At 42.1% G+C, this 22371-nt stretch overlaps 1 protein-coding gene across 1 annotated transcript in view; it reads left to right on the forward strand.

The window, feature by feature from the left end:
- The window catches only part of LOC139667205 (collagen alpha-6(VI) chain-like), a 77381-nt gene that overhangs the window by 4491 nt on the left and 50519 nt on the right, over window positions 1–22371 (forward strand). Inside the window, exons 3-4 of the mRNA XM_071546640.1 lie at window positions 20042–20146; window positions 21033–21638. Coding sequence (XP_071402741.1) covers window positions 20071–20146; window positions 21033–21638 — 682 coding nt within the window. The 5' untranslated portion in view covers window positions 20042–20070. The remainder of the gene's footprint in view (window positions 1–20041; window positions 20147–21032; window positions 21639–22371) is intronic.

A 22371-nucleotide genomic window follows, 5' to 3' on the forward strand; every position in this document is an offset into this window, starting at 1 on the left:
TGGTCAGCAGGCTCCGGGGTCGTGGCCGGCCGGTGATGCTCTGCTCTGCTGACTAATTTATTACTTCCTGTTTATTTGGTTTGAGGGGAGTTTCTGTCTCAGATCAGGAAATCACTTAGACTCTGTATACAAGTTCTGTCTGGACATTCTGGCAAAATTGCAGGATTATGACAAAATACATAAGACATTCCTTAATGAGGTGAAACAACATGGAAAATCGACCACAGGCGAAATAATATCATTAGTACTTTCAAAATCATTTTCATTTCATTTTAAACAATTAGCAATGTCCAAAATCTACAGATGGGATTATTAAGTAGTATAGTGGCAGTAGAAGTGATAGTAGTCATGACTCACCACTCCCAACAACTTTAGTGATAGAACTAGTAGTAGTTGTAGTAGCAGTAGTCTGCCAAGTGTCACATCATTACTGTTTTATACAGAAACACAGTAAGTAACAGTTACTCCTGTATCAGTCTGCTCTTAAATGTCAGACAGCTGTTTGGTTTCTGTTTCCCTCCCTGAGACATTTTGCACTCATTATTTTCCCAATCCATCACTACAGTAGGCTTTCACTGTGTCATAAAATGTACATTTGACACTTCAAATGGCCATAAAACTCCATGTGTTTTAATGAAAATGTCTTGAGGAGCATTTGGATGTCACTTTTCCCGTTCTATTGTGCGTTAACCTTTCCTCTGAGGCAGCCACCCCACATTATGGCCGCTGTGGGGAGTTTTGTGGTTTGTAATGAGTTTACTATGAAATGTCAGATGGAACCGAAGCCCATGGCAGCGATCGATCACTGCAAAATGTCTGCCAAGTATCTCAGTCGTGGAAGAAAAAAAAACAGAATTGTTAAGAGTCGGTCACGTGACTCACATGTTAAATATTACAGTCCCTGAACATTAACAATGTTACGTGCTGTGGTTTCAACATGTGGTTCTGTGCAGCTCAGTGGGCAGAGAAGGCTCTAACACGGTCAGGGTTTGGGATTCAGTTCCTGCTGTGTGGAGTCACGCTACTATCATCTACCATCAGACAACAGCCTTCGCCAAACAGCTAATCGACTGACAGACAATGTTGGGGTCATTACTCAAAAAAAGTAATGTATTACACATTACTCTTTACTTTTTTTTTTAAATAATGCATTACTTTACTTATTTACTCCCTGTAGAAAGTAATTCGTTACACTACTCGTTACATTACTTTTGCCTTACTCCGCAACAACAGCGATTCTACTGTAGAAACAGGCAACATTTCCTCTACTATGTACAATGCTACAAGCCTGTTCATCTTTGCTTTTTGTTACCTGTTGAAAATCAAGCTTTGGCAGCTTGGTTGCAGCTCCATTGCACTTTACCGTCACATTCTTGTCCTTTCACACAACAAATTTGAAGTAATGTGCATATCTCCACCCCTCAAAAGTTGTAGACCGCTCTGCCATTTTTGTCCTATCTCCCGCACCAACTGTCTCTAGCCAAACTCACACGAGAGGTTCGAGGTCAGAGGTCAGAGGTCAGAGGTTGTTGCGCAAGTGTGCATGAAAAGGCACGTTTGATGATTTTTTTCTATCCGCCCAGATAATCCTGCAGATTCCAGATCCCAGATCCTGCAGATAATTGAAGAACTTATGTAACGCAAGTAACGACATAATTGAATTGAATTTAGGAACCGTAACGCATTACATTACTGCGTTACAGACAAATGTAATGTGATTACAGTAATGCGTTACTTTGTAACACGTTACCCCCAACACTGCTGACAGATGACTGTTAGGTTGTAGCCACAGTGACTGTATTACAACTGTATTGGTTCACTTGTCTTCAACAGTATAACTTTCCCTTGGAAGTTCATGCATTCTTCATCTGCTGAGGAAATTCATAATGGGGAATTTCCTGCCGATACTCGTCGACCGGTCGGCTAGCGGCCTGACAGCGGCCTTAAAGGGAAGAGTTCAAAGTCTGAATTCTTTCGCTGGCTAGTTTTCATCACCAGCCAGTTGTCACATTGTAGGGAAAGGTTTCTACACTTGTCCTTCACTTTCCTTAACATCTGGTTAGCGTTGTTAGCATTCTTCATTGAAAGCAGAGGGCACACCTAGCTGCTTTCCCACAAGATGATTGAGCGCTAAGTCTGGTGGAGAAATATAACCAACTACAACTGTTAAGACATTCCTATAGGAGGAAAAACAGTTTATACAGGGATGAGAGCATGGACCGACTTAGTTTTTGTTTTCAACCTGTATGTAATCAGATTGGTCCCACTGAGATAAATAATCTCTTTTTTAAGGGAGACCTGGTCAAGAAAGCAGCATCAAAAATCTAAAATGTGTAAAAGTGTAAAATCAAAATGCAATCAAAATTTAAAAAAAAAAAAAGGGAGAACAAAGTAAAATCTTTAAATCTTTGAAATCTGTATATTAAGCACATCTGTGTAAGTTCACAGGGTTTAAATGATTTAAATGTGGACTAAACAAAGCGAAGACAGCTTCGTATTGAGTCTGACACAAGATCCTTCATTATCACATTAAACTCACCAAGAGAGACCATGAACATCTCTTCCAGCTTCAAATCATTACCACCTGAAACTCGTCAACAGAGAGCAGTTCTTCCAGCTTTAAATGAACACAGAGTTACATGAAGAGCGAGCAGAAGACATGAAGGCACTTTTTCTAAACCGATTCTAGCAAAACCAAAAGCAGAGGCAAGCAGATAGATTTCCTGAGGATACAATACTTTCAAACCAACTTTTTAGAGATATAGGAGCGTAAATGGTTGGGAAGCAGACACAGAATGGTCTTATGGGTAAAAATGAGAAATGTACCAAGGAAAAAGTCTTTGAGTGGACAGGACAGGTCAGTCAGCCCGAATATACAAGATCTTATGATGAGTGAGAGCTTTCCAGTCAGTAATAAACTGGAAAGCTCTCACTCAAGTCAGAATTCTGAGTTTAAAGTCAGAATTCTGAAAAAAAAGTCAGAATTCTGACTGTTTTCTCTGACTTTAAAGTCAGAATTCTTTTTCACCTGAGTTTTTTTTTTTCTCTTTTTTTCACCTGACAAAACTTTTTTTTTTTCTCTTTTTTTCACCTGACAAAACTTTTTTTTTTTTTTTTTTCACCTGACAACTTTTTTTTTTTTGGTGGCCCTAATCCTCTTCCATACGCTAACATATATCCCACTGAGAAATAAAGGTAATGTGTGATCAGGTGCGTATAAAAAAAAAAAAAAAAAATTCTGAGTTCATTAAATACCTGCAGCGATCCCACCGCAGCAGAAACGATAAGTGCGTCTCCCCATTAAGAGAGACACTGTGTAGACACTAATAACAATTATTTATATTATACAAGAGAGACACGGGACCACAGCTTAAATATGAAACTGTATTGCAAAGGCATAGTTCACCATGGAAATGTTTAATTACTGAAAGCAGCCTCTCTAATCTTTAAAGTAAATCGTTAAAAAAAACACTCATACATCAATACAACAAACACACAATAAAGAAATCACATAGAAAGCTTGTGCTGCTCGACATAATTTAAAAGGCAATATAGAGGTGGAGTGAAATGTCTATAAATCGTAGAAAATAATTAGTTCGGGTGGGTGGACGGTAACTTTATTTGTTAAAGCAAAGTAATAGGCTGTCATACACAGGTGACCACCGACGTAACGTTATTGTCACCAAATCATCAGACATGTTTTCTGAATTTAAAGTAGTTAATCGAGAGTGACATATGTTTTCTACTGTAATTTATTTTATTGTGTTAAAAGAGGAATTTGAAAATACCTCATGAATCTATTCAGGAATACAACTTCTGGTTAAGTTCACAGAGAAAACGCAAAAGTTGGATTTTTTCGAAATATCTGTCACTCTGCTACCAACGGAGCTGTTTGACCACTAGGGGGCGCTGTGTTGTCGCTATGTAAGAAATTGTCGCCCATAGGAATGAATGGACTTCTGGTGTACCGTAACATAATGTTTACATGATGTAGTCGTAGCTGGATTTCTCTCCTAAAGCAAGTGACGTGAAAATTCAAACATCTTGCCGGTTGTTTTGGATTTTGAACATGGAGCCACATGCAGCTCATTTTCATCTGGTCAGGCTTCTGTGTCTCATTGCACTGCTTACGGTTGCAAAACAGTTTAACAAACATTTCCTCATCAGTCAAAAAGTGAATCTTGCCGGTCGCCATGCTGTTAGATGTTTTCTGCTTCCTGGACGTTGTTCTCTCTCCGGTTACGTTTGCGCTCATGCACAGATATTAAAACCCCAAAGAAATCAGACTGAGGATAAACATGTGCTGAATAATTGGAAAGATCGGACAAAAACCTGCTGTGATAATCAGGTTTCTCATAATGCGACAACGGCCTTTATCTGATTATGGAAATCACACTCTGCTGTTTACATCAACACTGGAATAACCAGAATAACAAACAATTAGTGTGCATGTAAACTCGCTCCATAATAAAGTAATGGCATAGAGAGTGGCTCTTCCAGCAGTGAGTTGTATTAAGAGGAATCACAGGGATTTGAACCCTGGTCCTCTAGGACTGGATGGAGCGACAGAGTCAGACACTGTAAAGACCTACAAATACAATCAAATCCTACTGTGGTTTTTGGCAGTGAGAGGACAGGCGATATGAGCCATATGCTCTCTGCTGTTAACTGAGTCACAGCCAACTCACTTCAGCTGAATTTGCTTTAAGTTTTTCCCTTAGAAACGGGGCTTTCCCTGGTCTTTGAACAAGGTTTGTCCAGTTTGACCCTCACTGCTTTAACAAGAGGCTGTAAATCATTTTGCTTGTTTCCTGTGGCGACTAGCGTTATCAGATTTGCCCAAACCCCAGAGGTGCTCACTGTGAAGACTGGGAAACACGTATTTACAATTAGCGGCGCTTTGGTCTGGTTTTTCTTCAGCAAGAGCGAACAAGAGGATAATGTTGCATGTTCTGTGAGAATACTAATGAGAGAACATATGGTTTTTTCCATTGTTCGATTCACCTATTCACCTAGTCCTAGAGGATTGATTACAGGAAATTGCTTCAGAGAGATGTTAAAAAGACTCTTTCTTGCTTATGCTCATGATAATCATTTGTGTGTTTCTAATTCATTTGTTTTCAACATGCCTTCAGTGGAGCTGTTCTTTCTGCAAACCCCGTAAACATTTCTTCTCTATTTTCAAACCACAAGTGCTATCAAATGGAAATCATGCACTAATTTAAGTGGTAATTCTTCAAATTTGTGGTGTTTTCCTTTTTATTTTGTTTCTCTCTTTGTTGCTCAGTGCTCATTGCTCTGGTGTTTCTGCACTGCACTTCCCAGAGATCATTCAGTCAATCAAACAGTGTGGGCGGCAGTGTCACCAACTTGTTTCCAAGGAAAGTAGCTATTGGCTGCTCAAAAAGTCGCTAAAAGTCGCCGGATGACGTCATATGCTAATTTGCATATCAATATATAACCTATAGTCTCCGCTCGCGGGGCTACGCTGTGTGTGGGAAGCGCTGTGATCATCAGACCTCCCTGGATGACAAGCAAGTAGAACAAACCGGCATTAGTCATACCAATTTATTGGCAAATGCTTTGGGATTCAACACTTTAACATTTTTCCCCATGGTCAGAAAAAGTCGACAGATTTGTCGCTAGTCGCTTTTCAGAAATAAAGTCGCCAGGGGGTCTGAAAAGTTGCTAATTCTAGTGACAAAGTCGCCAAGTTGGCAACACTGGTGGGCGGTTCAGCACACAGTTCAGTGTCTGTTCAGCCATGGTGGCGATCGCTGCTCATGCTAACTACCCAGTTCTTCTTCTTCTGTTTATTCCAAACAAACTGGAAACATAAATCGCATCACTTCCTGTACAGAAGAGGATTTTTCCCAGGAAAGAGCGACCAGACAGCAGCTGTTTAGAACAGACAATGGAGAAGATTTATGAACTGGAGGCTGAATAACTATTAACTGTTTTTGGGTGATGTAACCCCTCCCTCTGGCGGCCATGTTGGAGGCCCTCAGCTCTGTGAACAGCTGACTGTGTTTCTGTCGTCTCAACAGAATTGAACAGACGGTTAATTTCTGTCTGTTTCTGACTGAACTGATCATTTCATCACTGATCCATCTGATTGATTTAGTGTTTAGATAATGTCAGCTTGTTAGCTAGCTAACCATAGCATCTGGTCAGCTAACCGTCACTGTCTTGTTGTTAACACATCTGATTAGCACACTAGCTAACGTAGCTAGTAGCAGCTAGCGTTAGCATGTTCACATTAACATCAGTGTGTTTGCTGGCTAGTTAGCTAGCTAACAGTTTGTTCAGGTTAACTGAGCTGACTCTTCTCAAGCTACAACTCTTCATGTTTTGGAGTAGAGACTAGGGCTAAAGACAAGACAGTTTACTGTGTCACAGTAACCTACATTTGGAAACAAATCCACCTTATCACACTATTCACTTTTACTGAGAACGTTACTGAATGGATCTACAGCCACACCACAACAAGCTGACTCAGCTGCTCTCTGCTTCTAGCTGCTTGCTACAGATTTACACTTTATTAACTAACACACAGTTCTACAATGTTCCTCCACACAGCTGGTTGGGAGCAGATTGGTGGTGAAACTGCAAACCCTATATTATTCAGCCATAGAGAGCACCAAAACAACAGAGCCTGGGAGTGGCCATCAGGAGAAAAATAATGTGGCTACGATTTACTGTAATGTGCGCACAAGATCCAATTTGTTCCCTCGTTCTGGTTAAAATGAGCCCTGGTTTTGGTTTATTCGCGCACACGAGATACACAAATCGATTTCACAAATTGCCCAAACGATTTCACAAATTGCCCAAACGTGCCCTCGAAATAGTGATATCGTGCTCTCGATATATAATACATTCGCTCTTCACGAGCTTATAAAGAGTCAGTGCACATATTGGTGATTATGTTTAAATGTGGCCTGTCCTGGGTGTGTTGCAGCACCTGATTGTGTTTACATGGCCTGAAGGTTAAGTGGATAAATATGTTGCAATATTTGGGGGATTTGCCTATTCAGTGTAAACAGACAATGGATATTAACATACCAAATCCTTACTAGGCCTATCTGCAATACCTAAAAGGTTCCTTTTAAGTTGCATTTTTTCCTAAAATACACAGTTTAACGAAATCAAGGGAACGAATTGTATCTCGTGCGCACGAATGAACTAAAACGTGACGCACGTTACAGTGAATTGTGGACTATAACTTTTTCCCTCTCCCAATGGCCACTCCCGGGCTCCGTACAAAACAGACATTTATTTATATGAAAATGGCGCAGATTAGTATTTTATGCATATTCACATATTTGAAAGATATTTTCTGCATTTTACAAGTATTGAGCTCCACAGTGTGAACGGGCCCTAATTTGTCTGATGGCACACACCCTGCAAGTTCTCCTCCAGGTTTTAAGCTCGGCGTTGTGGTGAGGCGGTTTTGCATCAGCGTTGGGCCAAACATGGGCTCTATGCATTGAAATAACAAATCCTTTCGTTTAGATTAGCCGGAGCACAAACATCTGCCTTTCAAACACTGCTATCACTAACAGTAAATCACAAGCGAGAAGAAAAACTCTGTGGGGTTTGTGTTTGGTAAAGGAGAGCCTCAGGGGGCCACAGGACCGACGGTTGGTCCTGGGTGTCCTTGGTGTTTGAAAGGGAGATTACAGCGTACAGCTGGGTGGGTCAAAAGCTGTTTTCCCCCATTCTTTAAACACTAAGACATACTGCAGAACCTACACATGTGTTTGTGTTTTACAGGGCAGGATTGACTTACACTGGGTTGGCTGTATAGGCATCCATGTTGATGGTCTAGAGGCAGAGCTGAGAGACAGAGAGTTTCAGTTTGCCTGATTTTCTGTCCTCCACCTCATATTCATACTGTCGGGTGAAACACAAGCATCTGCAATTCTGTTACTTTCCTTTTTAAAAGTTTCAATTGTCATGTATGTGTTAGCAGTGATGCACACTGCTGTACCTTTTACAGCCCCAGTGTTGTGTATGTTATGCAGCCATGGCCACTTTGTTGAGTGGAGTCACCTCCTTGGATTTGCTTTTGAGACTCTTGATTTCTGACACTGCAGCCAAGTTCTGTTGCGGCTCCGCTCGGCCATTTGTCTTCCACTGTTTCCAAGGCTGGTGGATTACGATCTGTCCCCTCTAATTCTGTTTGAATGGAGGAATCCAAACACTCTTTAAATTTGCGACCTCACTGTCTCTCCACTGGCTACTTGACGTTGTCCTCCCCATGTTTCTCTGGTCAAATGGACTCAGAGTAATGTTACAGTGATCTGTCCAATAGAGAGTGACATAAAAACCACATGAATACCGATCTGACAGTTCAGACTGCAGTTGCATGGCCACAGATCAGGTGTAGATTAGATTTAGGCAGTGGTAGAAGACGTACTCAGATCTTTTAGTTAAGTAAAAGTAGAAATGCCACAGTATAAAATCTATAAACTCTCTACTCTGTTACAAGTAAAAGTCCTGCATTCAAAATGTTACTTAAGTAAAAGTACAAAAGTATTAGCATCAAAATGTACTTAAAGCAACAAAAGTAAAAATACTCATTATGCAGAATGGCCCATGGTATGGTATATATTATATTATTGAATTATAATTATTGACGCATTAATGTGTAAGCATCACTTTAATGTTGCAGCTGGAAAAGGTGGGGCTGATTTCCACTACTTTATATACTGCTGGGTAGCTTACAGTAATCTATAATAATACATCACAATTTATTAGTTGATTAAATTTTGTATTAATAATCTGAATCTGCAAAGTAACTAGCAACTTAAGTTATCAAATAAAGGTAGTGGAGTAAAAAGTACAATATTTCCCTCTGAAATGTCGTGGAGTAGAAGTATAAAGTAGCATAAAATGGTAATATTCAAGTAAAGTACAAGTACCTCAAAATTGTACCTAAGTAGCCTACAGTATTCGAGTAAATGTACTTAGTTACTTTCCACCTCTTAATTTAGGATCACATCAGAAAAAAACAGATTACATAGGAGGGAAAACATCTGAATCGGGACACTTTCAGCTGCAGTGTGAACGAAGCCTTAGTTCTCTGCTTTCTGGCTTTAGGAGAAGTCAAATATTGACTGGAATAACAACTACAGGAATAACATATGAATTGTTCATTCAGAATCAGGGTCAAAATCACTGCAGTAAATATGCATGAATTTGTCTGATGACGTCAGTGCAGAGACAGGCTGTATTAACAGTGAGACGCAGAGTGGGAGTGCAGGTCCACTGATGGCTGAAGTGTTGAGACGGGAGGCTAAATACAGGACTCTGGACGCTCTGTGAGCACATGTGCTCTCAAGATGTGGACCGCACCGCTGGGGTAATGTGCCCCATCCAGGGTCAGTCTTAATCGGCTTGTTGATGAGCCTGATTGCCTCCGGGCAGATTTGCCTCTTGGTGGGTCTGTAAAGCAACTGTAGTGTCGACAGCTCATGACAAAGACCGTGAGCGGAGAACGCAGCTGTGTGCTTTGATAGTTATTGGCTTTTTTAATGTGGTTCTCATGAGAAGAGGTTTGGATTTTGCGCAGCATAATTGTTACGATCTTTGGTATATTTGCTTAAAGCCTATTGTTAAAGAGGTAAGTTCAGCCAAGTATTCTGATTGGTCTGAGCAGATTACTCCCATAAAGCAGCAGTCTGAAACTATGAGCCGTCTAGAGCTGTGTGCCTGCAGGTTTTCATCCCAAAAAAACACTACAGAGCTCGTTTCACTGATCGCACAGCTTCAGTCGGAGGCGTCTGGTTGGAAAGCTCTCACATGGCTCTACAGTAAAGAACGTTATACCCCAGATATTTCTTCGGAGAAATTCTCATCAGCAAATGTTGGGTAACGAAACCTTGCGGAGCCAGAGGAAGACTTTCGATTGGCTCTGACTTCAACGTTAGAGCTCCACTACCAGCGTTGCGTCGCGTGACGTTCTCCCTGCTCCACAGAGCGCATTGACTTCACCAGAAAACAATCAATTCAACTTTATTTCAATGAGGGAGAACGCGTGCGTCAGCCATCGAGAATTGAACCTCGGCGATTTTTACGCTTGGGCGTTGCCATCGTATGCAACGCAGGGGGGGTTGTGATTGGGAGTGTCTTGCAACTCCAGTGGGTGGGGATTTTTTGTTTTTTGTTGCAAAATGGTACAGAGAGTGAGTTATGAAAGCCAGAAATCTCAGCAGCTGGTTGAGTAATCATTGAGTCAATGGTATTGGTCAACAACCCTGTCAACCCTCACAGATATATGATGGTGTGTATGTGATACGTGACAGTTAAAAACCTCACTTACTGCCCGTTTAAAGGATCCCACAGCGCGGTACTGTCCCACTGATCTGACTGAAGCTCTGCCAGTACGACTGCTCTTTATAGTTTCACACATCACAGGCATTCCACGGAAAAAGGACAACACTGAGCAGAGTTTAAGAGTACAATAAAAAAGAGAAAGCAACATGAATAATCACCAAAATCTGCCTGGTCTCCACCGGGGTTTAGCTGCAGCGGCCCGCCTCTCTCACAGCCAACGGCTTCAGACTCAGATCTCATGAGAACCTTTGTTTTTTTTTAAATAGCTTTGATCCAGCAGCCGTCACTCAGATGAACAAGTCGTTGCAATTGCAAGTTTTAGTGGTTTAGTGATGATTGGAACTTTGAGTACTTTTATTATGTTTGTCTACTGTTTGTGTTGTTTCTAAAATGTGTGTCAAGATGGATGACTCTCTACTGCAAACCAAATCTACCCACGGGTACAAATAAAGTAACCTGAACCTGAACCTGAACCTGAACCTGGATACACATGGCCAAAGCTGCCTACCAACTCCAAAACCAAGTCCCACGTCTGCTTGACTGCAAGTACTCATGAGTTTCAATCTCATGCCTCACACTTACCTCTGTTTTCCAGTAATTTGAGTGATTTGTCCCCCCCACCCCACCCCTCCAGAGGGCCATCTGGAGCATAATGTCATCAGTGTATCTGAGAGGAAACCTTAAGATGCTCCGACGCTCCGGTCCATCCTGTAAGTTTAAATTCAGTTTGGACCGGTAGACTGCCGTTCTAAACAATGAGGCCCCGCTCTTTAACATCAAACACTTCATCTGCTGCACTAAACCGGAAAAGAACTGCCATGAAACACTGGCTAAATAAATAGGATTGGAGCAAAGCTTGGAGGTTTTTGTAAACACATTTCAATGGGTAAAAGATGCAGAGTCCCGCCTTTCAATCAGCTGTCAGTGGAGCAGTCTTCTTTGATTACGTTCACATGCTTCAAATTAGAGTGAACCCTATTTCCTCAACTCTTGGGGCCTCAACCATTTGGCCTGTGACTAAACACAGGCTTACCCCCATTTTTCTGGGGGGAGGGGAGGTTTCACACATGTTCATGCGTGCACACACACACACAAGCACAGACGGAAACATGCACTTACCTAACATGCTCACGTAAACGAGAAGGCGCACACATACAAGCGCTGGTTATCGTCATTTTTACTGTGCTGCTGTCACATTTGGAGGCCTGGAAGAGAAGCTATGGTTTCATCTTCGAGAAATCCTTCCCACTGCACTCCAACATAATCCCACGCACCTGGAAAATGAATCTGAGTTGGATTTTAATACATTTGAGTTGGTATGCCATGGAGTGTATGCTATGAAGCCTGAAACTCAAAGTACTTCTTTTGTTGTTTTATTTCAGTCAGCGAATGTCATGTGATGAAATGATGTGCAATGCTGAGCATAAACCCACTGGAAATACAGCAATATCCTGGCGGGAGTAGAGGAGATATTGTGAAGGAGGAATGAAAACCAGGAGTGGGTGAAGTATTAGGAGGAGGTAGGAGTGAGACAGCGAGCAGAGAAGAAGAAATAGTGACGGACAAATTCAAATAGAAGAGTGAAAGTGTTAGGTTTCATTGCAAAACTTTATATCGTACGTAAAGGTACGGTGGCAGAGACGTGTCGAACGAACTGCATATCCAAAACGCTTTGCAAATTCCAAAAACACAAGCGCATTAACGGAAAACACAAATGCAAAAATCACAACACAATTGCAAAAAACAAAACATAATAATGGAAGTGAGCAACAACGAATATTGACAATGTCTATTATTGACATTGAACAACATTGCTCATTTGTATGGAAGCCCATTTCCACCAGTGTGATGAAAAAATAAAAGAAAAAAAAAAGATCCTGTAAGTCATTATAATGAGAAACTTTCTAAAAATAATGACTTAGTATCTCAAAATAATGAGAAACTTTCTCAAAATAATGACTTAGTATCTCAAAATAATGACTTAGTGTCTCAAAATAATGAGAAACTTTCTCAAAATAATGACTTAGTATCTCAAAATAATGACTTTGAGATACTAAGGCATTATTTTGAGAACGTTTCTCATAATGACTAACAGGACCGTTCTTTTCATCACACTGGTGGAAATGGGCTTCCATACATTTGTGACAATCACATAGCGATAGTAATCATAGTTAGCTAGCGAACAACGTTTCACGTACTTCTCAAACGGGCAAGAACTTTCCTCTTCCACATGTGCAGGCAATAATTGTCCGCTGGCAATAGTAGTAGTCGGCCTGTTTCATTGTCATCTGTTGTGGCTTTTGCATTTGTGTTGTGATTTTTGCATTTGTGTTTTCTGTTAATGTGCTTGTGTTTTTCGAATTTGCAAAGTGTTTTGGATATGCAGTTTGTTCGACACGTCTTGGCCACCGTATGAAAGACTCTATATGGCTAATAGCTTCAGTTATTGTCAATATTGAGTATTATTTTTCTGCAAGCAATTGCTTTGCTGGAGTAAGTGTCCAGTTTACATGCTGGATACCTCTTTCTGGTATGTAACTCTCCAAATCTGCTTTACCCTCGTATGAGTAACTGAGCGGCAGTAGGGGAGGGAAAACTTTAAATGAAGCGCAAAAGTATTACCCTGGTTGGAGAGAGAGTAGAGCTGTGAAGCCAGTAGGGAGCTCCTCTGTCGGGCCAGTCTGGTCTTCAGATTATCCTCGGTGAGGTGGCACGCCGAGCAGGAACGGAAGGAGAATTCATGCGACAGTTTGGATGCCTTCGTGTTCATCCCGTCTGTGATGTGGTGTGGCGGCTCGATGTGCCTGCCGCCCTCAGAGGGCAGGAAATGGCACCATTACACAGTAAGGAGAGCCAGATGGGCAGATGGGACTGGTTTGTTTTGGCGGCTCTGGTTCTGCCTTCGCAAAGTCATTTGGCTGGAGCTGGCTTTGGGAGCCGCAGGGTTCCTAGGAATCCGGAGGATGCTGGGAAGTTTGGAGTGGGGCGGGGTGGAGGCATGTGTGTGTGTGTGTGTGTGTGTCTGTGTCTGTGGGTGGGTGGGAGGGGGTGATGCATTACAGAGGTTGTTGAATTGAGTTGTGAATTTTGGCACATTGGCTGCGTGATTTGCAAAAACAATTTCTTCCTGATGCTTCATGTCACTGTTATAATAATCAGGACTGAGTTTGGCGGGGGGGGGGGAATGTTCTTTTATACTTCTCCTTTTATAGTTTTGTGTTGATTTATACTTGGTGTGACCTATGAGAGCAAACCACCAAGTCTAATTCTTTGTAAGTGCAAACTTACTTGCCCAATAAAACTAATTCTGATTGTTTTTGATGGCCTTTAAATACAAAGGTGTAGCCAATAGCTTTTTTTTTTCTTTCCACAGCACTTCTCTATCATCATGATCATTCAGGGGTCACAGGAATATTTGTTCCATCTGTTGGTGCTGTGACCTCTGACCTTTGACCTCCTTACGATTGGTTGCCTGTAATCAGTGGTGGCTTAGTCCTGGCTTATTTGGTGCCCTAGGCAAGATCCTGAAGAGGTCCCAGTAAGGCCAGAAGCACTGGCAGATCTTGTCTGAACAGAGAAAGAAAGTTTCTCAATGATGTCCCTAGGGAGATAGTTGTCACGTCAACCATGTCTGCACCACCTGTGGGCATCAGATAAGAGGTGAACGCCACTTTATTTGGCGCAGGAGGCGGACACAGCGAGCAAAGACGCTGACCTCCCTGAAACTCTGTTGTCAGCTTATCCAAACATCTCATCATGATGTGAAAGGTGGACTGGATTCCCACTGCTCTGATCTTATGAACGTACATCTGTACAGAGTGGAGAGAAGCAAAGGTTCCTCAAAAAGCTATAAGAATAAGGAGTGGGAGCGGGGAAAGATGAAAACACACATGTAAGGCTGTAAAACAGTAAATATGACTAAAAAATACATGTACTTCAGTGTAGTTTTGAGGGAATACACACTTCCTTACATATTTTCCCCTCTTTTCTTTTCAACAGAAAGCATCATTATTATTGAAATGAAGTACTATTAAGTACTAGTGTAAACTAGTCCATACCCGGGGATGCGCGTGCCACAACCCTATGCCAATGCTCAATGCCCATGTGCAGTTTCAGATTGATTGGCCAACCCATTGAGGAGCAAAATGGATGCAGACAGACAGACAGCGTTTTCCTCATTTTATAGCAGGATGTTGGACGTGTTGAGGCTCGAAGGCCCAACACCTTAAAAAGTAAACAGCTCATCATCCTTCTGTTCATCCTCAGTTCTCTTGAGGAACAGTCTTCCACAGAAAGATTCCTCCCCCGCCTCTCCTCACCGACATGTGCATCAAACCCATCATGGCGCTCGGCGTTTCTCCAGACGCTCCGTGTTTCTCCGGACGCTCCGTGTTTCTCCAGACCCTCCATGTTTCTCCAGACGCTCCATGTTTCTCCAGACCCTCCGTGTTTCTCCAGACCCTCCGTGTTTCTCCAGACGCTCCGTGTTTCTCCAGACGCTCCGTGTTTCTCCAGACCCTCCGTGTTTCTCCAGACCCTCCGTGTTTCTCCAGACGCTCCATGTTTCTCCAGACCCTCCGTGTTTCTCCAGACGCTCCGTGTTTCTCCAGACGCTCCATGTTTCTCCAGACCCTCCATGTTTCTCCAGACCCTCCATGTTTCTCCAGACGCTCCATGTTTCTCCAGACGCTCCATGTTTCTCCAGACCCTCCATGTTTCTCCAGACCCTCCATGTTTCTCCAGACGCTCCATGTTTCTCCAGACGCTCCATGTTTCTCCAGACGCTCCATGTTTCTCGGAGTGTGACGGAGCCTTGGAAGCCGCTCCGCTCCCCAGACTCGTGTCAGACATGAAGCACAGCTGCAGCCGCTCATACGGGCCGGTCCGCTCCTCGCAGTGTCTCTTTGTGGCGGCTGTTTTGTGGATATGCAGCATTTTGGGGATTTTTGGGATCTCTTTCATCCAAATTGCGCTATTCTACATTTACATTTTATGCATTTAGCTGAAAAAATGTAACTTTTCAACTCACAGGCTGGATAGTCTATGTTTTACAGATATTGAACGATGCATTAGATAATCCATGACTTCTGTTGACCTCTACTAGTGACCAGAAGGAATTGCAGCAATACTGATAGAACTTGTCTCCTCCTACACCAATCCCCACCCAACTTGTCCCCTTGAGTTACGGTGGCCTGTAATTGACAAAAATAAGGCGTTGTTCATATGAGCATTTGTGATACGTCAACAAACAAACAGTATCCCAAGTATTTCAATGAGACCTGTGTGTTAACGGATGACATGGATTGACGGAGCGCAGTGCGTGAAAATATCACAACCCAGTCCGTCAAAGAGTTTGAACTTTGTACAGATTGCTAAAAGGTTTGGAGTAGAGGTCTTCATAGGTCTACCCAGACCCTAGGATCCGAGACCCGACCCGGGACCCGTACGGGTTCAGGTCCATGTTTTATTATGGTCAATCGGGTCTGGGTCGGGTCCCATTCTATTACCGCGGGTCCCAGGTATTTTTATCATTATACAACAGGTAGTTCCGACCAAGCAATCTGATTGGTCAACTAGACATTTAGAACGTGATCAAATCAGCATGACAGCACACCTAGCCGTGCTCATCACTAAAACTATTACTCCGCCATATATTATTACCGGTATACAATATATTTAAACATAATTCAGCGATGATGTTACTAGACGCTCTGGCATCGTATTTCCAGGGAAACGGAGATAACACTAGCAAAAAGGTTTTTTTATTTTGAGAGCGAATTGCCCTACAATATGAATACATTTTGATTATATCTTTTATTTTTGGTAACCGTTTTATAATGGCAATATTACACAAGAGGGTGAGCTTTACCGCCATTATTGGCACGACAGTGATGCAGTCAGTGAACGGGTCGGTATATATATATTTTTAAAAATTATCGGGTCCAATCGGATCTCGGAACTAATTTCCCGGGTTCATTAGGGTTCGGGTCCGTCATTTTGGATCCGTGAAGACCTCTAGTTCAGAGCCCCGGCCACAACAACACAACATAGGTAGTTTCAATGCAAACCAAATGTCCCATCTGAATGCACCTAGTCACATTTTCCTAATGTAGAGCAGTAAGCAGCTAATCAGAGCAGAGATCCAACAGAAGCGCCTAGTGAAACGCTGATATATCACCATGCTGAACACTGGAATAATAAAAGTGATTTGGCATTTGATCTTTTAGCTTGAGAGCGAGGCTTTTGAGCTTTCGTAGATGAAATGTGTTGCGTTAGTGTTGATTGGACTCATATAAACACTGGCAGTGTTGATTTTTAACACTTTCAGAGTTAAATTAACAATGACAATTTTACTGAGCAGGCATTCCATGGAAAATGACGACTGAACAAAACGTAAGAGTATGATAAAAGAAAGCAACATGACTAATTGCCTTAATCCGCCTTGTCTCCACTGACCAGGATTAGGAAGTCAATATCTTACTTATTGCCCCTTTAAGGAAGTGACTTTTCTACAAAATGGATATAGAGAGTCTGGGAATAGAAGTCTAGCTGCAGCTCATCCACTCCTGCTTTATGCTGAAATAATGCAAGACCTCACAGTACCGGCTGCACTGTTTGATTGACAGGTGATCTGTGGGAAGTGCAGTGCACAAATCAGAATATATGAAAAAAGAGGATCTGGAGGATTACCACTTTAAACTACAATCCTCATATATAATTATGCATGCTTCGCTGTGCAGCCGCACTGCGTCCAGAGGTTTACATGCAGAGGATCAGCTAACTAAGAGTTTAAAGAGTTTAGATGCTCGGACTGTTGGTGGTTGTAAATGTTTATCCTCCTCTGGCTGTTCCCATCTGGTCACGGCTGCTGTTAGCATTCCCAAGTTAGCACAGCCATTCTCCAGCTGTCACGGACCTGTTCCCATACACTGATTTTATTTATGAGGAAAGATATCTGAGGAAATTAACCCGGCCAATAAGAGGAATCATGATCCCTCACTTAAAGACTGACAGTGTTTGGAGACGGTTGTGTGAAAGCCAAGACAAACTCTCAGCACTGTCCTGCCAGAGTCAAATGTGGAAACATATGACTGCCCAGGCAAACGAATAGCAGCCTGGTAATATCTGAAATCTAATAATATTATATGTAATATAATCTTTAATCTAATAAACAAATATGAAATATAATCTGTAAAATGTGATACAATAATATAATATTTAATATATGTTTTTAAGTAATATAATATCTGTAATTTACTAAGTAGTTTGTTCAGATCTCATGAATTTATAGCATTGAAGTGTCACTACATGACATCATTACTCAGTGAACTAATACTGCTAAACCTTTACTCCATTTTATTTTGCTCTACTCTGCTAGACTCTGCTCTACTGCAGTTCTCTACTGTGCTTCGCCCTACTCTACTCTTCTCTACTCTACTCTGCTGAACTGTACTGTTCTTTACTCTGCTCTACTAAACTAAACAGTATAGCATAGTATAGCATAGTATAGTATAGTATAGTATAGTATAGTATAGTATAGTATAGCATAGCATAGTATAGTATAGCATAGCATAGCATAGCATAGTATAGTATAGTATAGTATAGTATATTATAGTATAGTATAGTATAGTATAGTATAGTAAAGTATAATGTAATATAGTATAGAGACTCTACAGAACCCCTCAGCATTTGAAACCCTTTCCTGACCCTCTCCTGTTGCGTTTTTTATTGCTGTTATTATATATAATTATTATTATATATACTATATATTTACATATATAGTATATATATATATCTTTTTTTTTGGCTCTGCTTTTATTCTGAATTGTTCTGTTCTATTATTTTGAACACAGTTCTTCTGCCTTTCTTTGCTTCTTTCCTGTCGTTTGTTTTACTTCCTTATCTGTGTAAAGCACTTTGGAACTTTGTTTTACATAAATAGTGTTATAAATAGTTATTATTATTATTATTATTATTGTTATTATTGTTATTATGAATACCTCATACCCCAACCTGACCCTGGGGTTAATTCCTCCTCTACCTTCTGCCGTCTCTCTGGACCCTCCTCCCTCTCATATTTCCTACCGTGTCAAATGCATAAGGAGGCTGACTGACTTCAAAAAGTGTTCAAGCTTTGTCAGGAAAGGAAACAGACATTTCTATCTCATTGACATTCGCATGTGGACTACAGGGTACTGATCTCTGTCATGCAGACACAGTCTGTCTCCCGTGCACACTCACGCACACACACGCGCGCACACACACACACACACACACACACAAATTCTTACAATCATGAGTCGTGCACATTGCCTTGGGTTCTGAAGTGATTTATTTTGGTGCTGTAATATAGACCAGATTGGAGACCTTGCCATGCACACTTCATGATTTATTCTGTATCGTCCCTCTGCTGCCTTTGTGGTCTTATGTCCTTTGGAGGAGACAAGTTCATGGCACTGTGGGTCCTGAATTAGGGACACATAATTTGTTTAATTATACTCTAACTGTCAAAAGACGCCCACTTTACACACTCCTCACCCCTCAAATCTTATGAGGCTGCCAGTTCATGACTGTCTGGTTTCCAACTCACAGAGAAACTGTTGGTTTTCGTTCTCAAAAGCAATACAAAGACTGCAACACAGCACACTGTCCGTAAAGCACAAACACCATCAGAATCACTTTAATTGCAATCCAATAATTCAAAAAAATTAGTCCAGTAAATGTACAGGAATTTGTCTTGGTGACGTAATAACTATAGAAACAACATGATATACACATAACAAGTAATGTAGTAGTACAGTACATACTCACACACATGGTACAAGACTTTCAAATGTTTCTCAGAGGCAGAGCTGCTATGGAGGCAGAAATAGTCTCATTGGTTGAGTTAAACCTCGGGGGGTGGAGCCAAAGAACCACAGTTTTTGCGAAGTCCAGTGAAAAAAGTAAGAAGTGCTCCTCTTCCTCTTCTTACGGAGGAAGCTAATATTATGAAGCCAAGCACTCTGCTACTAACTAAAAAATGCATCTTATCTAGGTTAGCTAGTTAGCCTATAGCTGAACTTCCTAGTTCAAACTAGCCATACTAGCCCATAACTATCTAGGTAAGCTAGTTAGCTAGCTGCTGACCTTCAACATCATGATGCCATGGACATTAATTAATTAAAAAAGTGATATATATTTTTTTTATATTTTGACCAGAGTTCCTTCTTTGCCATTCAAGCCAGTTAGCTAACGTGCACTCTGGAAAACTGTGGTTCTTTGGCTCTGCCCATTGAGGTTTACATCAACCAATGAAATTATTTTCATATGCTGGCAGGCCGCCCTTCTTGCCGTGCCCTGGGAAGTAAAGCTAAAGAGACTGTGTGCTATGCAATATATCTGACATAAGACATGAAGTATCACACTGCTCCTTATATTTTCAACATAGTTCCTCTTCAGTCAAGAAGTGTAGGCTCATTATCAGCCTGTGGCCCTGTGTAGCTCACTGGGTAGAGCAAGGCACTAACACTAGCCAGGGTTAGGGGGTCCATTCCCACTGGGGCCGCCCATACTGTAAATGTATGCAGTCATGGTAACGTGATATGCTGGGGGGTTAAAGTGTCCCCCAATGCCACATTATGTAATTCAACTGTGTTAGCCTTCCAGATGGGAAATATGTATTTGTTCTCTGTATTCATAGTTGAGTCTCTCTGTGTTGTAGGTAGAGAGAAACGTGAGAGCCATTCCAGCATGGAGGGGAGGCGGGGTCTTCTCTTCAGCCTCATCATAGCAGCGTGTTTCTATGGCAACGCTGCTCAGACGACAGGTGGGTATGATTACCCAGCTATGACTTAACTTCCTGCATACCAGAACGTAAAGGATCAAGGCAAACGTGCCTCATTTCAGCATTACATCAGCTCACAACATCTGTATAACCAATCTACTCTAGTGTATACACAGAAATGCACGTAAGTGCACACATGCATGCACAAAAACACATGTACGTGCCCACAGAAACACACACATATGCAACAAAAACACACACCTGTTCACACACACATACTGGGCCTTACAGAACAGATGTGAGTGGTGAGTTATGAAGTTCATGTTCATTACGAGCACCTAAAGAGCACCATTACTAACCCTGCACGGAAATGTGTTTCTTTGCTGCTGGCCACATGTAAAATGATGCATTAACCATTTCACAATAGCACACAATAAGGGGCATTATGGCACTGATCGCCAGGCGTTTAAGGTACGTAAAAGTTTAGAGTTGAAGCGATGAACTGACGTTGAACTCTTCTTAGTGACAAAGAAAGGCAGGATGTTGGCAGCTGATTCATTCCAGCCACCAACCTCCGTCCTGAATAGGGTTGGGTCAACAGCCTGTGTACCACTGTATGCACTATCAACACCGTTTGAGGAAAATTAACACCAGGTGTAAGCCCACCACTTTCTTCTATATTATTCTCACGCTTTTGCACCCATGGCACGATTCCAAGAACCGCCCTGGAGGTAAGTGCTTCGCAGTAGATCTCTGCTCCCATCCAAAAACTGTCCATGACCCTACAACAAGCTGCTCTCCCCTTCCCCCGGCCTGCACACAACACGTGGAACTCATCACTTGTAAGTTTTGTAGCAGCACCCTGCTGCTCTCCATCTGCAAAACCCATCTGTGACATGACGACTGGCTGCTCTGCCCTCCCTACCAGTCTGCACTCAAGAGGCGGTGGCCGACATCGTCTTCTTGGTCGACGGGTCGTGGAGCATCGGCACCGAGAACTTTGAGCAGATCCGTCAGTTTCTGCACACGCTGGTCAACAGCTTCGACGTTGGGCCTAACCATGTCCGCATCGGCCTGGTCCAGTACAGCACCACGGCGCGCACCGAGTTCCTGCTCAACACCTACCAGAATAAGGAAGACATCCTCCAGTACATCAGCAACCTGCCTTACAAGGGGGGCGGCACCCAGACAGGGCTGGGCTTGGATTTCATGCTGACCGAGCACTTTGTGGAAGGAGCCGGAAGCAGGGCCGGCAATGTGCCGCAGATCGCCGTGGTGATCACCGACGGCAAATCACAGGACAACGTCGAGCCCCACGCCCAGCAGCTGAAGAGTAGGGGAATTATTTTGTACGCAATCGGTATCAAAGAGGCAGACGAAGAACAGCTGAGGGAGATAGCGAACAAGCCACATGACCAGTATGTCTACAGCGTGTCCGACTTTGCGGCGCTGCAGGGGATTTCTCAGAGCATCATCCAGACGCTGTGCACGACTGTGGAGGAAGCCAAACGACAACTCCTTCTATCGGTTCAAGGTAATTTGTGTAATACCACACAGCTCGTGGTGATTCCAAGATCCAACTTTAGTTGCTATATATCTGGAGGGTGATAAAGTGAAGAAAAATGGAAATGCTGATGTTTTTTTTCTTCAGAAATCTCAATGGCCAACAGAATTTCCCTGCAGTGACATCCTTTTCAAATTTGACTGAAAGAGAAATTACCTTGACCAACAGAATTTCCCTAAAACAATTAAAAGTTCTTGTGTGCCTCGTACCATTGTTCAGGATGATATATATTGCTAGCACACAGCTTGTGGTGATATGGCTTTTTTAAACCTTAATTTATGCAGCCTAAAGAAGATATAATTGAGTATGCATGCAATGCCTTGGTTTGCATTCATCCAGTTCCACACATTCACACTGGGATTTGCCCAGTACAACCAAACTCTGCTACTGTTGGCCACTAAGCAGCTCCACAAGAGTAGTTGGGGATGGGGCCTTGTTCAAGGATTCATTGAGGTCCCACTTTATTTGGATAGTGCAATGTTGGTAGTCAGCTTCCTATCAAGTGACTATTATGTGTCACTGAAAAGCATATTGAGTTTAAACAGATACTCATAATTGTGTGAAAAACCTCTATAGATATTCAATGTCTGGGCTAAGGTTAATCTTAGGGTTGGGCTTCATGTTCGAAATAGGGTCAGTTTAGGGTCAGGGTTGTGTTTAGATTTAAAAACGGGGTCAGGGTTAGACTGCAGTCAGGGTTAGG

Source organism: Centroberyx affinis, unplaced genomic scaffold (assembly GCF_046629955.1).
Source record: "Centroberyx affinis isolate AG114_WGS23_722 - 3 ecotype Tasmania unplaced genomic scaffold, CSIRO-AGI_Caff_v1 ptg005367l_1, whole genome shotgun sequence".
NCBI lineage: Eukaryota > Metazoa > Chordata > Actinopteri > Beryciformes > Berycidae > Centroberyx > Centroberyx affinis.